General features: G+C 37.7%; 1 protein-coding gene across 1 annotated transcript; it reads left to right on the forward strand.

Annotated features, from left to right (window-relative positions):
* Positions 1-15,070: 15,070 nt before the first annotated feature.
* Positions 15,071-16,066, forward strand: LOC140232087 (adenosine receptor A1-like). Its single transcript, XM_072312239.1, has one exon. It carries the CDS (start codon positions 15,071-15,073, stop codon positions 16,064-16,066), a length of 996 nt encoding a protein of 331 aa, XP_072168340.1.
* Positions 16,067-19,921: the final 3,855 nt, after the last annotated feature.

The raw sequence follows: 19,921 nt of genomic DNA on the forward strand, positions 1-19,921 counted from the left end.
TTATAAAGTTTGGCTAATTTCTGCAAAAAACAGTTCTTGTACAGTGAATATGAATATGTAAATGAGTGAGCTAACCATGTCATAACCTCACAACCCCCCCCCCCCCTAAAAAAAAAGGAAGGACAAAAATTCAATGTTTCTGTCATTGAAGTCTCAAACATGATGTTATTCACAATTGAATAATTTCAGAATAATGATCAATTAGATATACCAGGATTTGAGCTTTTGGCATAATTGCGTCTGAATGAAAAACTGGAAATTTTATGTGTAAACTATGTGGCAAGTTGTGAGAGGATGACATGCTCACTTTGCCATTTGCATATTCATATTAACCATCCAAGAACTGTTTCCTGAAAAAAAATAGCGAAACTTCAAAATGTCAAAACTTCCTAATTTTCACCCGATTTTAATCAAAATTTTACCGTTGAACTCGTAATATTAACTCTTTCTTATCGGACTAACTTTAATATATTTGGGCTGGATTTCCCCTTGAAGGAGTCTAACATGAGCTGGTGAGGATATGTCTCTTTCTAAGCCGAAAACTGCATGCTATGAAGATAGCCCATTAGACGATGGCAATAACCGTGGTAATAAGTATAAAGCCTGACAGCTTACTGGGAAAATCGGCATGAGCATTGCCATTCGCTTGCGACACACTAGGAAAAAAAAAAACTCTTTTGGTATGTAAGCATATAGATATTGAATTCAATTCAATTCAATATAGATTTATTCACAATAAAACAAGAACATGAGTTCAGAAGCTGAACGTGTTCATTTTACAAAACACATACGAAATGTTAAAAATACATTTTTTTAAATTGTCTCTCAATATGACGAAAACACAGTACCACTGGTGAAAAATATTGAACAGTTTTAAATACATATAATTACAAGCCATATAATGGCCCCATGAAGCATAGACTGATTGGGTTTCTCAAACTATTAAACATGAAATATAATAAATATACCCCACAAAACAGAAAAAAAAAGAAAAAAGGAAAAAATCCCAGCACATTCCGATATTATATATATATATATATATATATATATATATATATATATATATATATATATATATATATATATAATATATAATATGAAAAGTTTGAATGCAAACGCACATAAAACGCCATTTTCAAATTTGATAAAGTAAGGTCATCAAATAAAGATACACAACTTTCAGTGATCTTTTCAGTGATACAATTATACTTGCTACATTACAAGAAATATTTGTGAAGATGATATTTAATCCTTTCACATTTTATTCATTTTATTTGTTTTTCTGCAGTTTTAATCTCAAATATCTCAAATCTGTTTTGCGTTAAAGCTATAAAAATGTAGGCCTACTACGCAGGTCACTTTTCTCATTTTTTAGATACAGTTTTCATACAGTTTAATACAGTGTATCAATGACAAAATTATGTGCAGTCGGAAAGATAGATTCACTCTCAACTTTACTATAATATGAAAACGATACTTCGCTACTAATACAACATTTTTGCTTACAAGAAATTTTAGATTTTACACATTTACCACTTAAATCACGGGAAACCAAAATTGTTTTAGCTGCATAAAACTTGAGGTGCCTTTTTTTAAATGTCTACACTGCAAAAAGACCGGTGTTGAATATGAAACAACGAGATGGTGTTAAATTTCCGGTGCTCATTTATGGTGTTAGATTAACACCTCCGGGTGTCATTTCAAAACATAAAATTGTTTTTTTAATACCTTTTTAGTTACTATTCTTCTTGTTGACTTTGAACTTATAAATAACGATCTAAAATTTTCCGATAAAGTACTTGATTTTTGAACAAAAAGGTGTGAACACATTTACACCACAGTAACACCAGTTGACGCGGTCTCCTATTGAAGCTGGACCGGTGTTGTACCATTGATATCAACACCAGCAATATCAAATCAACACCATGCGGTGTCATTGTTGAATTAAAGTTCAATTAACACCAGTGCAGTGTTAAAAATACACCAGCTACAGTATCAAATTAACACCACGAAGTGCCAGATGAACACTTTTCAACACCATCACAACATACTTTCCACACCTGTGAGTGTGGTCCTCTATTGACACTTGATCGGTGTTAAATCTAACACCCATGGTGTTAAATCTTACACCGATGTTTCTACAGTGTAGTATACTGCTTTAGTGCTGGGTGAAAATGTCTCCAGACATCGTATCTTATTCTTTGATAATAACAATGATAACAACACTGAAGAAGTTACCCTGGGTAAATAAGACTTTATTATATTATAGGTTTTCCCGCCCAATTTCATGAGATTTGCATTCGAATTAATGACAAGGCATTCAAATTCAAGCGATTTTGGTCACTGCTCCACTCTCACTATGCTCATGGTTCATTCTAATTCTTTGATCATTCAATTTCATTTCATGTTTTTTTTTTTTAAGATTCCATATATTTCATTCAGAATCTATTTAGAGAGAAATTCATTCAATTTCATTACTCAAAGTTGACATACAATTTCGCACCAGCTGGATAGACGTTCAATTTTGTCCCAAATACCAATTTCAATTTCATTTATAGGAAAACAACTTGAATCAACATAAAAAAGTACCCACGCGTTTCACTTATCTTTTTTTTTTCACTGTGATATTTTGGATTGTACAATTTTTTTTTTTTTCATTTTAAAGTTTCATCTATTCAGTTCAGTCTACTGGTATTTGTATTTTGTGCATTATTGCCTGTCGGCCTTTCTTCCAGCTTCACTTTATCCCATTACAGTATATCGTTGTAACTTAAGATAAGGGAATGGCTATATCTCATTTATCAGTTTATTCTACTCCTACCTTCTCCCTGTCCATACGTCAAGTCATAAGTTGCCACAAGTGGCTCCGCCGTAGACTAGTTAAACCAAGGGTACTGCCAGTGACATCGTCTCACTTGTTTTTTTCTCTTTTTTTTTTAAATGCTTCGCTCTCTAATTGTATTGTATGAAGAATGTACATGTAGGCCTATGTGCTTTAAAGTGGAGTTATACAGGCTAGATTAGCTATCACATGGCAAAAGTCTCCTTTCACGGTACATTAACTTTACATAATTGTTCAAACAGATGATTAACTACAAAAAATTTATGAATTTAAAGAAATAACGAAAACCACTGTCCACATGTCATAAGTGTTTGCCTTATCGTGAATTTGAATTCCTTGACGTTATTAAAGGCGATGCTGATGTGAATTTGAACGCCCTTATAACATGTTTATTTGAGAAACTCATGAAATCGCATGCTGATGAAATTAAATTGAATGAACTACTTACTTTTTTGAATGTTGATCTGGGTGATCATTGAAATTCACTCGAACTTGAATGATCGCATTGTTAAATCGAGTGCTAATCTGATTAAATTGGACTTGAAAACCTATACTGTGTTATTATTACTAATTATACCATGTCCGCCTGCCTTGGTCACGATTTAATTCTGCCTGCATCGGCTAAAACGGCGAGCCATGTAGCCAATGCTTCTGCGCTTGACCTCGTGTTCTAAACTAAAACATCATCTTCTTTTATCTCAGTCGATGCATCTAGCAGTTTATGTTCAAATAACACAGGGAGTTTTTAACCTTCTGTGTGCCCAAACACTTTAAGTAGAGCATAAACTGTCAAAGCAGAGAAGTGAGCATGGAAAGCGGTCAATAATTAATTATAAATGGGCTCTAGAATCTCTGCAATCTGATTGGTCAATAGATTGTCATGCATTAATTTTTGCTGATCCACACTGAGCCATGCGTCCGGTAAAATCCGAACGCATGGCTCAAGTCTTGTATAGTGTAGCAGCTGTACCGGACGGATGATGGGGAATATGGTTGTATTTCATGACTTAACGGGCCCATCTTATAACGCAAATGATGCACAGGTCTATTTCGTGGATCAGTGAGAATTTGATGCTCTCCTTTAACGTTGACACAGTCTAAAACCCACTCGCTGCGCTCGTGGGTTTAAACAGTTCCAAAGTTAAACTCGCGCATCCAATTCTCACCGATCCACTCTGTCCGGTGCATAATTTGTATAATAATACATGGATATACGACAAATAAAGACAAGCAAGAAGGACGGAGCAAAATATTATCGTAACACAATGTATATTAATTGTGTGTATGTGTGTGTGGGTGTGCTTTACTTCGTAAGAAAAACGATGGACAGACAAAGAAGAAAAAAGACCGCTTATCTTAATGACATTGTATTGCACCTGCTCTATAAAGGAGTGTTATAAACAAAAATGAATCGCGTATTAAGCGACTGGTTTAATGACAGGGAAAGAGTGGTAATCCACCATGGATTGACGTATCTCGAAGTAAATCACTAGCAACCTCGGTGCTATTTGGTTCATCTCCAAGCAAATCACTAGCAACCTCAGTACTCATTGGTTCATCTCCAAGCAAATCACTAGCAACCTCGGTGCTCGTTGGTTCATCTCCAAGCAAATCACTAGCAACATCGGTACTCGTTGGTACCATGACCGATCAGATCAGGTGACATTGGACTACCGCATACGCAAGTTCCGAATAAAGCACGATATCTTATTCACAACATTATTCTTTGAACTAAGATAAAAGTTGACCGACTCGAGGCTTTTGACCAGTATTCCTGCGTAACGTGTTACGTGTTATACTCATACATTGAAACGTATAATGGTTCCTCCGGGATTCATTAACCTTCGAGATTTAAGGGCGTCCTTTGAAGATTGATAATTGAGATGGATAGAGCCTGGCAACACGCGGATAGAGCTCGCTTTTGAAGAAAATACCTCGGAGGTCATTGTGTGCAGCCATTCCGCACACACACTAATTTGGGCAATTATATTTTAGAGTTGTTCACTCAAATTACAAGATTGTGACTTCGTTATATAGCATGCCACGCACTGGCATTGAAGCAGACACCTGAAATTATGTATGCAATGCTTGTGTTGGTGTGGGATTACGTTACTTATGCTACATGTATTTTGTGAAAAGGATGGTAGCATTATTGTGGATGTGTTATGTGTCTCTTTAAGAAATATCATTGTTCACCACTCACAAAAACAACTTTTATAGCATACGCCAACCATATCACTCTTTTACAAGAGATAAAATAAAACATGAAAAAAAAACCCTTCTCAAGACATGTTAGATACGAAGTCTCACTTGCGATGATTGCGTGATGAAATAAGCAAGGTCAAATAACACAGGGAAAATATAGGCCCTACTTTTGGATGGATATGATTGACACTTTACGGCGGATTGTTATTCCAAAGATTGTTACTTTACGGCGGATTGTTATTCTTTATTATAAAGGATTGTTACTTTACGGCGGACTACTGATTAAAGACTTTAGGAATTACCAACATTTATCTTACTTTCCTTCAAATATATATGATATGAATATGGTATTGTGCTTGATTCAAAAATTGTGAAGAAACCTAGGTGATCTGAACTGTCATGGAACCGTTGAGTAATAAGGTTGCAACTAATGAGTTTGGACAAATAGATTTACTAGTACGTGAAGGCAATGTGGATAACATTCTTCCCTTCTCACTAATTAGCCAGTCGCTCAGTGCGTGATTGATTTCTTGTTTATATACCAGGTAACTTTGTGAGACTCCTGCATGCTCAAGGTATGACAACTGATTTGAGTCAAGCGTGTGATGAACCCTATACTTAAGCCGGGATGGGGGTGGGAGGGTTGGTGGGGGGGGGGGGGGTAGGGGGGACTGAGAGGCCCCCTCCCCGAAATTCCGCGCGCTATGTTACCGTCGCAAAGAGCTATGGCCGCGATGTTATGAAATGAAACGAAATGAAAACAGCGTCGCCGACAAAATTTATCGAAAAAATAAAATTACGTCGCAGACAATCATGTGTGTGCCGATTTTCGTCGCGATGCCTCGTAGACGGCCGATGGGGGGGGGGGGGGGGCTGGAAATCCACCCCCTGAGCCTACCTAATAGCCCGGCCTATATTTTAGTGGACAACCACACAGACATAACACTTTACATGCACAGATAAAGTTTGCTCCATTTGTGACGATCGATGGACTTGTGTATTATACAATATAAACAGTGATCACCAGATAATCAGGAACAGATTCGGCAAGAACTCCGCACAAACACAACATATTCAATGTAGCATACTTTTGATTGATCGATTGAATGATTTGATTTGATTTCTAAATTTGATTTCTAAAATACAAAGTCAATTGATCGAACTAATTGAGCACAGTATAATTTGAATCTGACCATTAAAACAGATAAATGATTGATTCAAATATCCAACAAATTGAACTTGTTGTTTCAGCTGATTTACTGAACCTTAACATTGCTTTCATCTGTACATATTTTAGCTGAAATATTTCCATTGTCCTTCAGTAATGTCTAAAGAAAATACCTAAATACAAAGATATAATCACAGAGGTTTTATTTTCTATATTTTATATATTTGCCGCCAATTCCTGTAATACATTCGCTGTTTTGCAGCATGCAACTTGCATAAACATATTTCTGGTATACTGTGCAATATACGAAATGGTATATTTCTGTATTATTTCCCCATCATTCACTCTAACTGTCACCCCTTACCTCTTCCACTATTATATTTCTACTTGTCCTTTGTTTTCTTCTAAATTCCCTATTACCCGTTTTCGCCTCTCCCACTAAGTCTCCATTTTCTTTCTTCCCCCCCCCCCTCTCTCTCTCTCTCTTCTGTCCTTTGGCTGTTTGGTGTAAGGATCGTTAGTTACGTTCACATGCAGTTGTCAAACTTGAAGTTTTGGTCGAAAACTTAACTGTCGATTATTAGCTCCACTCGTGAATTCATGACGCGTACCTAAACTTAAAGATACAACTTACACGACTTAAGAGAGAATCCCTCTCGATGATTACTATACGGGAAGTGCAAAGTCGATCTTCGCTATGACCAGGGAGGTGGGTCTTTTCCCACCTCCCTGCTATAACCTTGTGCCTATACAAAATAGCACGAACGACATATAAACGAGAAGCGATGTTCACGCTAGCTCACAAGACGGAGCGAAACTACGAGTGGCGACCCCCGTGACTAGTGCGATGTTTAGACCTCAAACCCTACGATGTCTTTTGGTTTTAATCATTGACTAAACTTTAAGAAAACTAACTTTAGAGTGCATACGCATGGCGCTAAACTATAAGTTTATCATCTAGAGTTAAGTTTTCGGCCTTAACTTCACGTTTAGGAACAGCGTGTTTGAACTGAGTCCCCATATTAAAAAGCAGAAGCCCCGCTTAAATTTGAAAGCCAAGAAGTGTTTCTGACATTTCCAATTTAAAGCGGGTGTGTGTGTGTGTGGGGGGGGGGGGCACTGTAGTGAGGTTTATACAGGTTTTCCCCTTTTATTCTACTGTAGAATACTGCGCATAACACTGTATATCATTGTGTTGTCAATGCCTCATTCCAAAACAATGCCTAAACCACAACACGACTCCTTGATTTGATCATTAGAGCATTTTAACATTAGCATGATTTGGCATCTGTTAATTGATAAGTAAATTCAAAATTAACAGAGACACAGCAGCAACAAAATGAAGTTTGTCGAATTCAGAGCTTCCTACGTCACTCACCATGCTCACTTGGTCAGGTTGGTTGGTCAAGGGGAGACCGTTAGGACCATTGAGCTCTGCAACATCATCCAGCCGTTGCCAAGCTTTGCACGTTAACGATGCGTTCCCCAAATCACGTCTTACCATGCTTTCAGATGAAAATTGTACAGATAAAGCGATGTCTATTACAATGGGTTGGTAGATGCTAAAAACCCCACATGACAAGACAATTTCTTGATTGACAAAAGGATACAGATCAATTTCTATGAGATCTTTCTCACTGGGTTCATCGTGACGACCGAAGAGTGTATCACTAAGTAGGGGGCTTGAAGAGAACCATGTGATGCTAGGTTCTGGTTGTGATATTACCGGACACTTAACAGACACAACTAAACTGTCATTTACAAAGGCACACACCGGCGAAGCCGTAATAAATGGTGGACAAGGGAACGATTCTTGAATAAGGTCTGTAACGAGGCGCCCTTCATTTATCCCTGGAGCAGCGCAGACGTCATTTTTAAAAGTCAAGTGATCATCAAGGCTGAGAAGCCAACGTAGGTTACAATCGCAGACGAGTGGGTTATTGTTTACATCCAGTGTAAGATACAACAACCGCATGTTGAAAAGACTTGTAGGGACGATAGACACATCTAGATAACGTAAATCGTTACTTGCTAAGTCCAAATAGGTAAGGTGCGAAAATATGCTGAGCTGTGTATTTCCATTCTTAATTCCTAATAAACCGATTTCGTTACCCTTCAAATTTAGGATTTCAAGTGGATATATGATGTCAGTCCTAGAACATTTAGATAGAAAAGAAATGCGATTGTAGGACAAGTCAAGGTTACGAAGCTGACAATATAAGTACAAGATACGGTCACAGTCAAGGAAGTTCATCATATTTCTGCTAAGGTTAAGAGAAACAGCAATCGGTGCAAAAATGGGTGGGATATTCACTAATTTGCTGAATGAATACTCAAGGCTTTTAAGATTCGGTGAGTGTAATTCTTGGCTCAAATCTGGAAATGAAAGTTTCGACTTCAACGCAAGTTTTTCAAAGGTGACGTATTCCATATTATCTAATAGTTGAATTAAAGAGCTATCGGTAACAATTATTTCCCTCAAGGAAAGATATCTTAATTGAGGTATTACACAGTGAGTCTCATTGAACTCTCCTACAGTTCCGCCGGTAATGCTGAGGTGCAACCTTGCCGTTAGGGTAGAGAAATCACTGCAGGTGAGTTCAACAGATGACGTCAGTAACAGATCTACCGATTTCACCTGTTCGAGGAAATGAAAACTTTTAGGCGAGATTGGCGTCCCCTCTCTGCTCCCAAAACACAGGGATTTCAATGGAAGTGCTGCAACAAGACTTAAATCCACACTTACAAATGGATTACGGCAAATCCAAAGTTCATTAAGTTCCGGACAAAGCTGGACAAGATTTTGCGGGATCTCCAGGAGACTGCTACCTCTTACATCCAGTTTTGTCATCACAGGAAGGCGAAATTCAAACACTGAAATACGGGTATTCATAAGATACAGTTCAGCTACTTGTGGGGTAGTCAGAAACGCTGACGGATCGATAAAGAAGAGTGGGTTGTTGTTGAGATTTATAAGTGCTAGTCGAGGTGAGATGGGGAATCCGTATACTACTTGAATATTGTTGTATGCCAAAAATAATGCTTCAAGACTAAACACTACACCAAATGTATTAATATCGACAAATATCAATTCATTTTCATAAACATATAGTCTCCGGAGGTGTCGGATGTCTGTAAGGGGAAACCAACGCTGTAAATAATTTCCGGAAAGATGGAGAACTTCCAGACTAAGAGGAAAAGCTATGTCTACGTCGGTGGACGATATTATGTTATGATGCAAGTTGATAGTTTGCAAATATGGAGTCTGAAATTGCCCACTTATAGATGATATTCTGTTTTCCTCTAGGTTTATATATTCCAGACTTGGGAGGTTGTCAAAACTGGAGGCTAGAACTGATGTGATTTTGTTGCCAGCCAGATATATTATTCTGAGCATTTTTAGTCCGGTGACTGGAGGTACAACGCTAAGTTTGCTATCAGATATCGTAAGATCTGATAACGATGGTAGTCTCGTGACATTGTGCAGTCTTTCCACCTGCGATGAGGACATGGTGAAGGAACGGAGAGAGGACTGGTTGGTAAACGAAATGATGTTTTTTGCGGCACCAACGACAGTAAAGGCTGTCAGTGTGTTGATGTTTTCCAGAGTGGACACAATTTTGAAATCTTTGTTTGTTCCACGAACATAAAGAAAAGCGAGCCCTCTAAGGCCAGAAGAGATGATTGTGCGTGATAGGTACAATGTTTTCAAGTTAGGAAACCCATCGACGGAGCCGAATTCACTCAATCTGTTCCCTGAGAGTGATAAATATGTCATGCTGTCTGGGAATGCATCAGATGCAACCCAGGAGATGCGATTATATTGTAAACTCACCACACGCAGGGAAGGGAGTGAAAACGTTCCAGATACTATGCCTTGAAGTCTGTTCTTACCAAGTTCGATCCTTTGCAGTTGAAACAGACCACTGAAAGACGAATTGTCAACCTTATAAATCATGTTCGCTTCCAACTCTATGGAACGAATATTGATTGGAAACTGATCTGCGGTAAAGCGCTTGATCCGGTTAAACGATAGGGAGAGTTGCTCCAGTCTCGGGGCTTCTTGTCTTAGGTGTTTTCCAACGTCTGAAATAGCGTTTCCCCACAACATAAGGGATCTTAGCGAGGTATTGTTGCCGAACACAGGGATTCTTGTCAACAGGTTTTCGGCAAGCGATGCGGTCTGGAGCTCTCTCATTTTAATGAACATATTCGTCGGAACATTTCTCAGAGAATTTCGGCTGAGCACGAGCACATTTGTCGTTGTTAATTCACCAAAGAGGTCAGGAAAAAGTGTTCCGTGTATCACTTCACTATCAGCAAATGCGTCGGAACTGCTACATTCAAGACAAGAACACTTAGGAACATTGAACACACTTTCGCACGACACACTTCGCAAACCGGAAAAACATGTACATTTGTCGCAGATGCTGTGCTGCGCAGGTACCCATGGTAAAAGACCAGATAGCATCAGCAGAGTCAGAATGAACATGGTAGCAGAGAGCCCGGCCTCAATTTTCTTCTCACAATGTATCGCCATTCTCATTCCTTGAAAAGTCAAAGAAATATAGAGGAAATCTCATAATCAGTGAGAAAAAAAAAGAAATTTGAGTATAGGATGTATAACTGTTGATGTTTATAATAACAAAGCTGGGTAAAGCCCTCGACAAGATCGCTCAAGAAAACAAGAACAATCAAATAAATAGAATGGTCTACAAGGTGTATAATAGCACAGTCATGGATTCCTTGATTTGTGAATTTCGGGAAAAAAAATCACTGAGGAGAAACTTCAACAAATGCACAAACCTTGATAAAGACGTGAGTTGATTTCAAGACGCACAATGCATGGAAACATTATTTCTTCAGGTTTCATATCAAACAAAGACAAACAAGCGCACGAACGAACGCTCGCTTTCAGCAGGTCTCCGCTTCCCAGTGCAAGGCGAAGGGAAATCCGCGGCAGGCAGCCAAAAATGATACATCTAAACAGCTAATAGGCTGAGAAAATGTTTGCATATACATCTCAAATTGGAGGGTTTATAGGTGCAGTCCAAGATAATGACCTTGTTTCGCGGGTAGTTTCAAAAGAACCGCATCATAGTGTGATTAATGGAATGCTATTTGAGCCGGCTGTAGTTAGGCAGGTTCGGTAAAGGTAAAATCTCATCACTCGGAAGTCCGATTGATTTTCAAAGACGCTTCATCCTCTTCACATGAAGCAAAATAAATCAAAGCTGCAAAGTATTCCTTGTGGTCAGGATCTTTTCGAGGAGGAGGCTTCAGTGGATGTAAAAGCTTCACGAAAATCCCTTACTTACTTCAAGGTAGAAAATGCAGAATAATGTGTGTGAAACTGCTTCAGTAAGTGGGAGAAATCGAAGAGGAAACAAGTCTTTCACAGAAGATTAAAAGAAGTTATTACATTAAAAAAAAAAAAACATAACGGACGTCAGAGAATGCAGCAATATCTTGATCGTTTTGCCATGTTTGCATGAACCGGCGCGCCGCGGCGAGTTCTGACGCAAGTACCGACAAAGCAAAGGGCACGTCTCACTTGTTCATTATTAAAGCCTGACAAACTGTCTGAGCCTTGCAGTTGGATAGCATCTATCTCCGCCACCTTCAACCCTAATGCCATGGACCTACTACACACATGGACTACGAACGGAGGTCTTTCTTTGATCCGTCCTGCACCTGATTATGTGCATCTTGATGAGTACATTCAGATGTGTGGACAATGACGATTGTGTAATCGTTCATGGACAGTGACAAAAGAACCGTTTCATTCATTTCGGTTTCATTTCGCTGAGGTGTCTTTTCAGACTTAACTGCCTTTGGAAGATCGACAATGATGGGGAGCAGGAATTGTTGGTGTACAGCATGCTAAGTTTCCGGAGGAATTTTTCTGTCTTCCTGATATATATGCAGCGTGTCCCAGAAAAACGAAACCGAGTTTCTTCTCAATTTTTTAGTAATCAATTCATAAAGATGAACGTCTTTTTCAATAATCTTTCGAAGGGTACCATCTACAGAGAAAAATCTTTACACTGGCACTGCACTTGTGAGCAAGAAATGTATTCCGTATATATATATATACATATATATATATATATATATATATATATATATATATATATATATACTATATATGAAATATGATATATACATGTATGCATGAATAATGTATTCATATATGAAAAAAAGTTTTTTTTCCCTAAATTGTAAATTACGGGACAATTTCGTTCTGCCTGTCATTACGAACTCAAGTAGCACTTACTTCACCCCCAACCCCCGAATGATATTCATTTTTTTTTTTCACACAAACAGTCAAGCAAAAATAGCTGCATGCGTCAAATATTAGGATGATTCCTTGGAATTCTTGCGTAGAAAATTCGTTAAGATAGTGCAAGTAGAAAATTCGTTAAGATAGGGCAAGTAGAAATGACGTTCACTTTTTATCAACACGAAGCCTATAACTGCCTATGAAAGCAGTTTGCGGGAAGAAATAATGGTCAAGGAATTGATAATCATACACATATCTTACAAACAGACCGTAACACAAAAATACGCACACTGAAACACACACACATATACACACGCATACACTCTAACATGCACGCATACACACACACACACACACACACACACACATACACGGACACGGATTCACATGTTTGCACATCAGCCTATTGTAAAGACTAATTGACACCAATACATTGAGAAATCCAACACAGGGAAATAAGGGGATCTTGGGAATGATTTTTATTGTAATTGACTTTGTATCATTGGACACACTTTTGTCGGTCATAACACAATATGACGTCGTCAGAATAGAAGCTCAGCAATATACCTTTCCTGTGCTTACGGAAATGTAATACTCCAATTACTGAAATAGAAGCAATCACCAATAAAAACAATTACTGATGTTATGACCATTAAGTCTAAATATTTCTATCAACACTACGTTCTTTCAAAAACACCTGATTAGTGATAAATGTGATTTCGGTCATAATCATCCATTGTAGGTAAGTTTTAATTCTCCTTACGGTCAAAATCATCTTGTGATTGCCTAAACTCGGAAGAGCATTCTGAAGAATCGTTTGCTAAGTTTCTACTTTAATGGCATCAAAATGAATTAATGGTAGGGATCGATATTCTTGATCAAATAAGCCTGAATTACGCTGGTGGGAAGTTGAGTGTTTTACTATGTTACCATCAGCACAACAAAAAACGCGTAATCCACTTATACCATGAAACCTTATAAATGATCACGAAGCTACATTTTTAATGCTGGTGAACTTACTGTCTTTTTAGACATAAAGAAATGTCAACGCATATTCATCATGAAGTATCAAACCACCATTGCACCTTTCTAGATCTCAAATATACTAAAAAATGTATGTTTCTAGGAAATGTCATGTAGTAAGCATGTTTCTATACCCAACTAAGTGGTATTCGTCAAAATTCCTAGTCTACTCGCATGTATTTTACTGAGCACAGATCATCAGGAAAAAATGGAGAAAATATACATTTATATTTCTATAGAATTTATCCTAGTTTATCAACATTAATATTTCTAATACTTGACAAACGACGGAATAACTGCGATAAAACATTTGTTTACAGGTGATTGAATTAATTCATAATCATGTAGTCTAAACACTATCTTTTTCTAATATTCATGGAAGGCAATGAATCATAATCACTGCTTTTAGATTTTTAACCCCCATAAGGTCATTTCAGCTAGATATCATTGGTAGATGACAGCAACATGCTCATACGATCAATGCAAGTGACCCATTAGAGTCAGTTTACATTGCCTTCAAGAATCTAAGGTCAAACTGGAAAAAATGCAAATCAATGTATAAATAAAAGATGCGATGACGGAGGTTGGCAAGGGGACAAAAATGGGCTGTGGGAAGAGCAGGGGAAGGGGGGGGGGAGGATAGGGGATTAAGGGGCTTAAGAGACACTATCTGAGGTAGATGACCTGTGGCTTGTCGTCAAGCTGATACATTTAATAATTGATCTCATGCGCTCGTTGATGATTTATTGAATATTTCGAAGTAACAGTACACTGCATCGTGATGTCAATTGGCTTCGCCGAAATGATTATATTTCTGGAGACAATTCAGACGTGAGAATAGGCGGTCTTCCATTACATCATGTATTGCACTTCAAGGACATACTGCATCAAGCAACATTAGATTATGGTTTCACTCTGTTTGGACTGACTGCCAGAACAAGCTAATAAATTTTGGATAAGATATTTACAGTTTCAGGCGAGAACCAAATAATACATGGGACTTTGGATCTCATTGATAGATTTTCGTTTGAAGCTTCATTAGTTCGTTTTTGCTCCAATCAGAAAATGGGGTGACTCGCACATAATTCAGTCAGAATCATTTTGGCAATAGGACGCGAGCCTATATTATCAAAAGTGCTTGTGACTCATGGATGACAAGGATCTGTAAGAGGATAACTCTTTAGAGCAAAATAATGTTACTCCCTCTCTTGTTTGCAAGGGCTTTTATGTATACATTGGTAGAAAGTCTCAATGTACTGCACGAGTACATGGTAGAATTATAGCAATCACGTTGACAAACATTATTGATCTTATGACATTTATGATGTCGGGTATCCCATCATGTTTGGATTAGCAAAATGCAAGCGGATGGTATGAGGAAAAAACAGCAAATCTAATGGGACCAAAATAGAAAAAAAAAAGAAGAGCCGAATGTCTATGATAGCCCAGTTATTATTCCGCTGCCAGCATATACTCCAAAGAAACTTTGAGACAGAATCCTAAATAACAAATAGTCATTGTGTTCACTGGCACTATCCGACAACACAACATGGACTTTTCTAATGGCTCAAGCTCACCTGAGCACATAGATTCCGCCCTCATACAAGTTCACCTCCATCGGTCTATCATGATTGTCGCTTTCATACCGCTAGCCGTCGTCATCGTGTTCGGTAACGGTCTGATCTTGATGGCCATACGGAAGGAACCAACGTTGAGGGAACCACGGTACCACTTCTTGGCTTCTCTGGCAATAGCGGATCTCCTGGCGGGTCTGGTTGCCATACCTATGGAAGTCTTCAGAAGAATCGTTCGTAGTCACGCCACGTGCACTGTAGCAACGTCAGTTTATTTCACAATCTGGTCCTACGTCTTCACTTCAGTATCGTTTGTGGTAATCGTACTGGTGAATGCGGACAGATATGTTGCCATAACTCGACCCCTGCGGTATGTCTCTATTGTTACGTCTAAAAGAGTGGTCATGGTGATTGTTGGAGTGTGGGTGGGTTGCTTAACGTACGGTTTCATGTTTGCCTATGGCTCCAACGAGGACCAATCCGTAATTGAGTATTGCACTGCAAAGCCGCGGTCGTCCAGGAAAGTTCACCACATTGCCACCAGCGCTTTCATCGTCGTTTTCAGCCTCGCCGTCACTGGAAGCAACCTCCGGATTCTCGCCATCGCAAAGTCCCAGGCGCGCCGCATCCAGATAGCCGCTGATCAGCAGCCCATGCGTATCCCTCCTCCGGAACCAAGGCTCAAGCAAGAGGTGAAAGCAATACGTGCGATCCTGCTCCTCGTAGTCACCTACTGCGTCAGCTTATTCCCTACATGCGTTTGGTATGCCGTCAAATATTTCCTTGGCGTAAGTCACCTTACTTACGTACTCGCAAGCGACATCAGCTTTTTCTTCCTGAACATCAGTTCAGCAGCGAACCCTTTCATCTACAGCACTAAAAGTCCTTTCTTCCGAAAGACATTTAGGAAGATAGTCCCAGCCTTGTTCAAGTGGCTCGATGGTAACAGAGTCAACGTCGATCTTCAGTAGAATAGTCACAATGTACTTTGACTCAACTTGAACAAAGTGTTGATATGTATAATTGTATTTAGGGTTAAGTGGGTGTTGGATGGAAGGAGACCTCTTGGCTGTAACCTTGTAATGGATCCAAATGTCATTTTTCATGTTTTTCCTCCCGAGTTTTGATTATCATTTCAGTGTATCATAGCGTTGCTGTACATTTGCTTGCTTTAGGGTATTTTTTTTTGATGTACTGATTGACTTATTGATTAATTCAATTCATTGTCCATACTAAGAATTCTTGGTTAATTGAATGTTACAAGAAATAAACATAAATTACACTTAGATACACTCAAAGACTTTGTACAACTGGAACTGAAACTGTATTATTACCTAATAACAACGTTGGGGATGTTACAGATAATGATAATAATCCGTATATATGATGATGTAGTAGTGATGGATTCTCCTTTTCAATGACCATATTTTGCTTGCACTTTCACTCAAGATTGCATATCTGGTCTTTTTTTTTTTCATTTTATATGCAAATGATTCAAATTTAATCATAATAAGTCTTATATAATGGCATAACTTCCCTTGTGAATCAATATTACCGTAAAAAAAAATCAACTGTAAACAAAATTAATCTTCTCTATTATGCTAGGATCATAGTTTAAAAAAATACAATTTAAACCATTAATACCCTTCTTATACGGATGAAGAAATATATCCTACTTCTTATATCAATGTTTGTATCATTTTGTAAGAATACCTGAACGGTACGTATACTATTAACAGAATATTGTTCATTTATTTCATGTCTTACATTCTATGTCAAAACAATTAAAACTTGTTCGATGTACAGACGATTTACACAATGGGATTAATGAGCAAACACATTTCTGCTTGACAAATAAGTCTGCGGCGTTATAGCCGGAATGATATTTTTGCTGGAAAGACAAGAGAGAGAGAGAGAGAGAGAGAGAGAGAGAGAGAGATAGAGAGAAAAATAGATAGATAGATAGATAGATAGAGAGGGAGAGAGAGAGAGAAAAGAGAGAGAGAGAGAGAGAGAGAGAGAGAGAGGGAGAGAAAGGGAAGGAGGGAGATCGAGAGGGGAAGAGGGAGAGAGAACTTATACCTTGCGTTTGACTTGCCAGACATTTTTATAGCACTTTGTTCGTCTTCTATCTCACTGGATATGTTCGCACCCATTAATTTCTACTTCGAGGAGAAATGGGAAATATAGAATGAAAATACATACTTTAAAGGGGCTGTACAGTTCTGGTTGAAGTGAGGACTTAACTTTTAACTTTTGTGAGATATTCAGAAACCACTCTATGAGATGTCAAAGAGCATGCCATTTTAAGTGGTACCAAACGTTTATTTGATGAAAATTGGTTTTGAAATGGTGGAGACATCCAAAAACAAGGTGAAACAAAGATATCCTAATAAAAGGCGTGGCCTGTCGTTTTTTATTATTATCACTTTTTTTCGGGATATCTCAGCCCTTTGAAAACCAATTTTCATAAAATAAAAGTTGAATCCTTCTTAAAATTATATGCTCTTTCATATTTCATAAGATGTTTCTCATTATCTCACTTAGGAATGTTATAAACCTGAATCCTCACCTCAACCAGTACTGTACAGTCCCTTTAAATATAGACAGAGATGATTGCATGGGATTTTCTGATCACGATTGACTGTTGAATCAACAGCACTAATAAAAGTAATTGGAAATAGATATCATTCTCTGAAGCACAATTATGAAATCAGAAAATGTAGGAGGAAAATGGTATAGAGACAAAGTGAAGAAAGCAATTACGTACGTGGGAGAAATAATAAATTTACTTTCTCGAGTTATGGCTATAAAATACGGATTCTTCAAAATATCGTCCCTGTTCATGCTCCGTGATGTGAAAATCTCATTAAATTCATGAAATAATTAAAACATTATGGGAGTATTAATATGCATAGGTGATCAATAAAACTGTTCCTCTGTTGACGGCAAAAGCTACGCTCTGCCTTCATTTAGTAAAGTGAATTGCTGTTGAAATATTACGATTCACAATGACGCAATGCGAAAAAAATATAATTATTTTCCCTTTCTGATTATGGAATACCTAGAATTCGAAAGTACAATGCCTTCACGTGGTTTGATTCTGTAGCAAAACATATGTTCGACACCTCTAAGGGGAAGTAGATGCGAAAATGTACCCAAGGTTTTTTTTTTTTCAATATGATTAATGAAGTGATGATTTCACGGTTATTGGGCAGTTATAAGATGAGACGACATCCACTTTTTATTCAACCCGAAGTCTATCGAAGCAGTTTGCTGAAAGAAATGATTAATGATTTAATACACACACACATATATATCGTACAAGCCGACCGTAACACAAAAAATACGCACACAGAAACACACACATACACACACATAAGCACATACACTGACACACACGCACACGCGAACACATACACACACACACACAAACACACGGACACGGACGCATTCACATGTTTTCACATCAGCCTACGTGAAGACTAATTGACACCAACTCACGCCTTAAAAAAAAAAAAGAGAAATAACATTTAGAAATTCAACACAGGGAAATAAGGGGATTTTGGATTGATTTTATTCTAATTGACTTTGTATTATGGGACACTCTTTTGTCGGTCATAACACAATATGACGTCGTCAGAATAGAATCTCGGCAATATATCTTTCCTGTCCTTACGAAAATGTAATACTCCAATTACTGAAATAGGCGTAATCAACAATAAAAAAAAAAATATATATATATATTACTGATGTTACGACTGTTAAGTCTAAATATTTCTAATAACACATAAAAGACATGATGAGTGTTAAATGTGATTTCGGTCACATTTATCCAATTGTAGGAAAGTTTTAATTCTCCTTACGGTCAAAATCATGCTGTGATTGCCTAAACTTGGAAGAGCATTCTGAAGAATCGTTTGCTAAGTTTCTACTTTAATGGCATCAAATGCTATGTTTGGTAGGGATCTGCTCGATCAAATCGGCAAGAATCATGCCGGCGGGAAGTTGGGTGTTTCACTGCGCTATACCGTCATCGCAACAAAACGCGCAATTCACTTATACGCTGTATAACCTTCTGCATGGTCACGAAACTACATTCCTTATGCTGGTGCAATATACTATCTTTTTAAACATAAAGAAATGTCGACGCATGTTTATAATAAAGTATTCAACCTACATTGCATCTTTCTAAATATCAAATGTACTGATAAAAGGCATGTTGGAAATATCATGTGGTAAAAGTGTTCTATACCCAAATAAATGGTATTCGTCAAAATTCATAATCTACTCGAATGCATTTTACTGAGCACAGATCATCCAGGCAAAATGGGAAAAAAATACATTAAATATACATTTATATTTCTATGAAATTTATATAAGTTCATCGATACTAACATTTCTATTATTTGACAAACAATAGAATAAATTACATCATTTCGATAAAACATTTGTTGGCAGGTGAATAAATCAATTCATAATTATGAAGTCTACATTTCTTTGATGATCATCTCTAGAAGACAATGAATCAAAATAATTGATATTAGATCTCTTTCTTATTCCTCAATAAAGTAATTTCAGCTATATATCATTGCCCGATGATAGCGACATGACAAACTCATGATGAATACAAGGGACCCATTGGAGTCAGTTTACATTGGCATCAAGTATGTCGAGAATCTAAGGTCAAATTAAAAACAAACAAGCAACAAATCAATGAATAAATAAAAGATGATGGTGGAGGCTGGCAAGGGGACAAAAATGGGCTGTGGGTGAGGACGGAAAGGGGAAGAGGGAGGAGATTAAGGGGCTTAAGTGACAAGGGA

The sequence above is a fragment of the Diadema setosum genome, chromosome 8 (assembly GCF_964275005.1).
Source record: "Diadema setosum chromosome 8, eeDiaSeto1, whole genome shotgun sequence".
NCBI classification, from domain to species: Eukaryota; Metazoa; Echinodermata; class Echinoidea; order Diadematoida; family Diadematidae; genus Diadema; species Diadema setosum.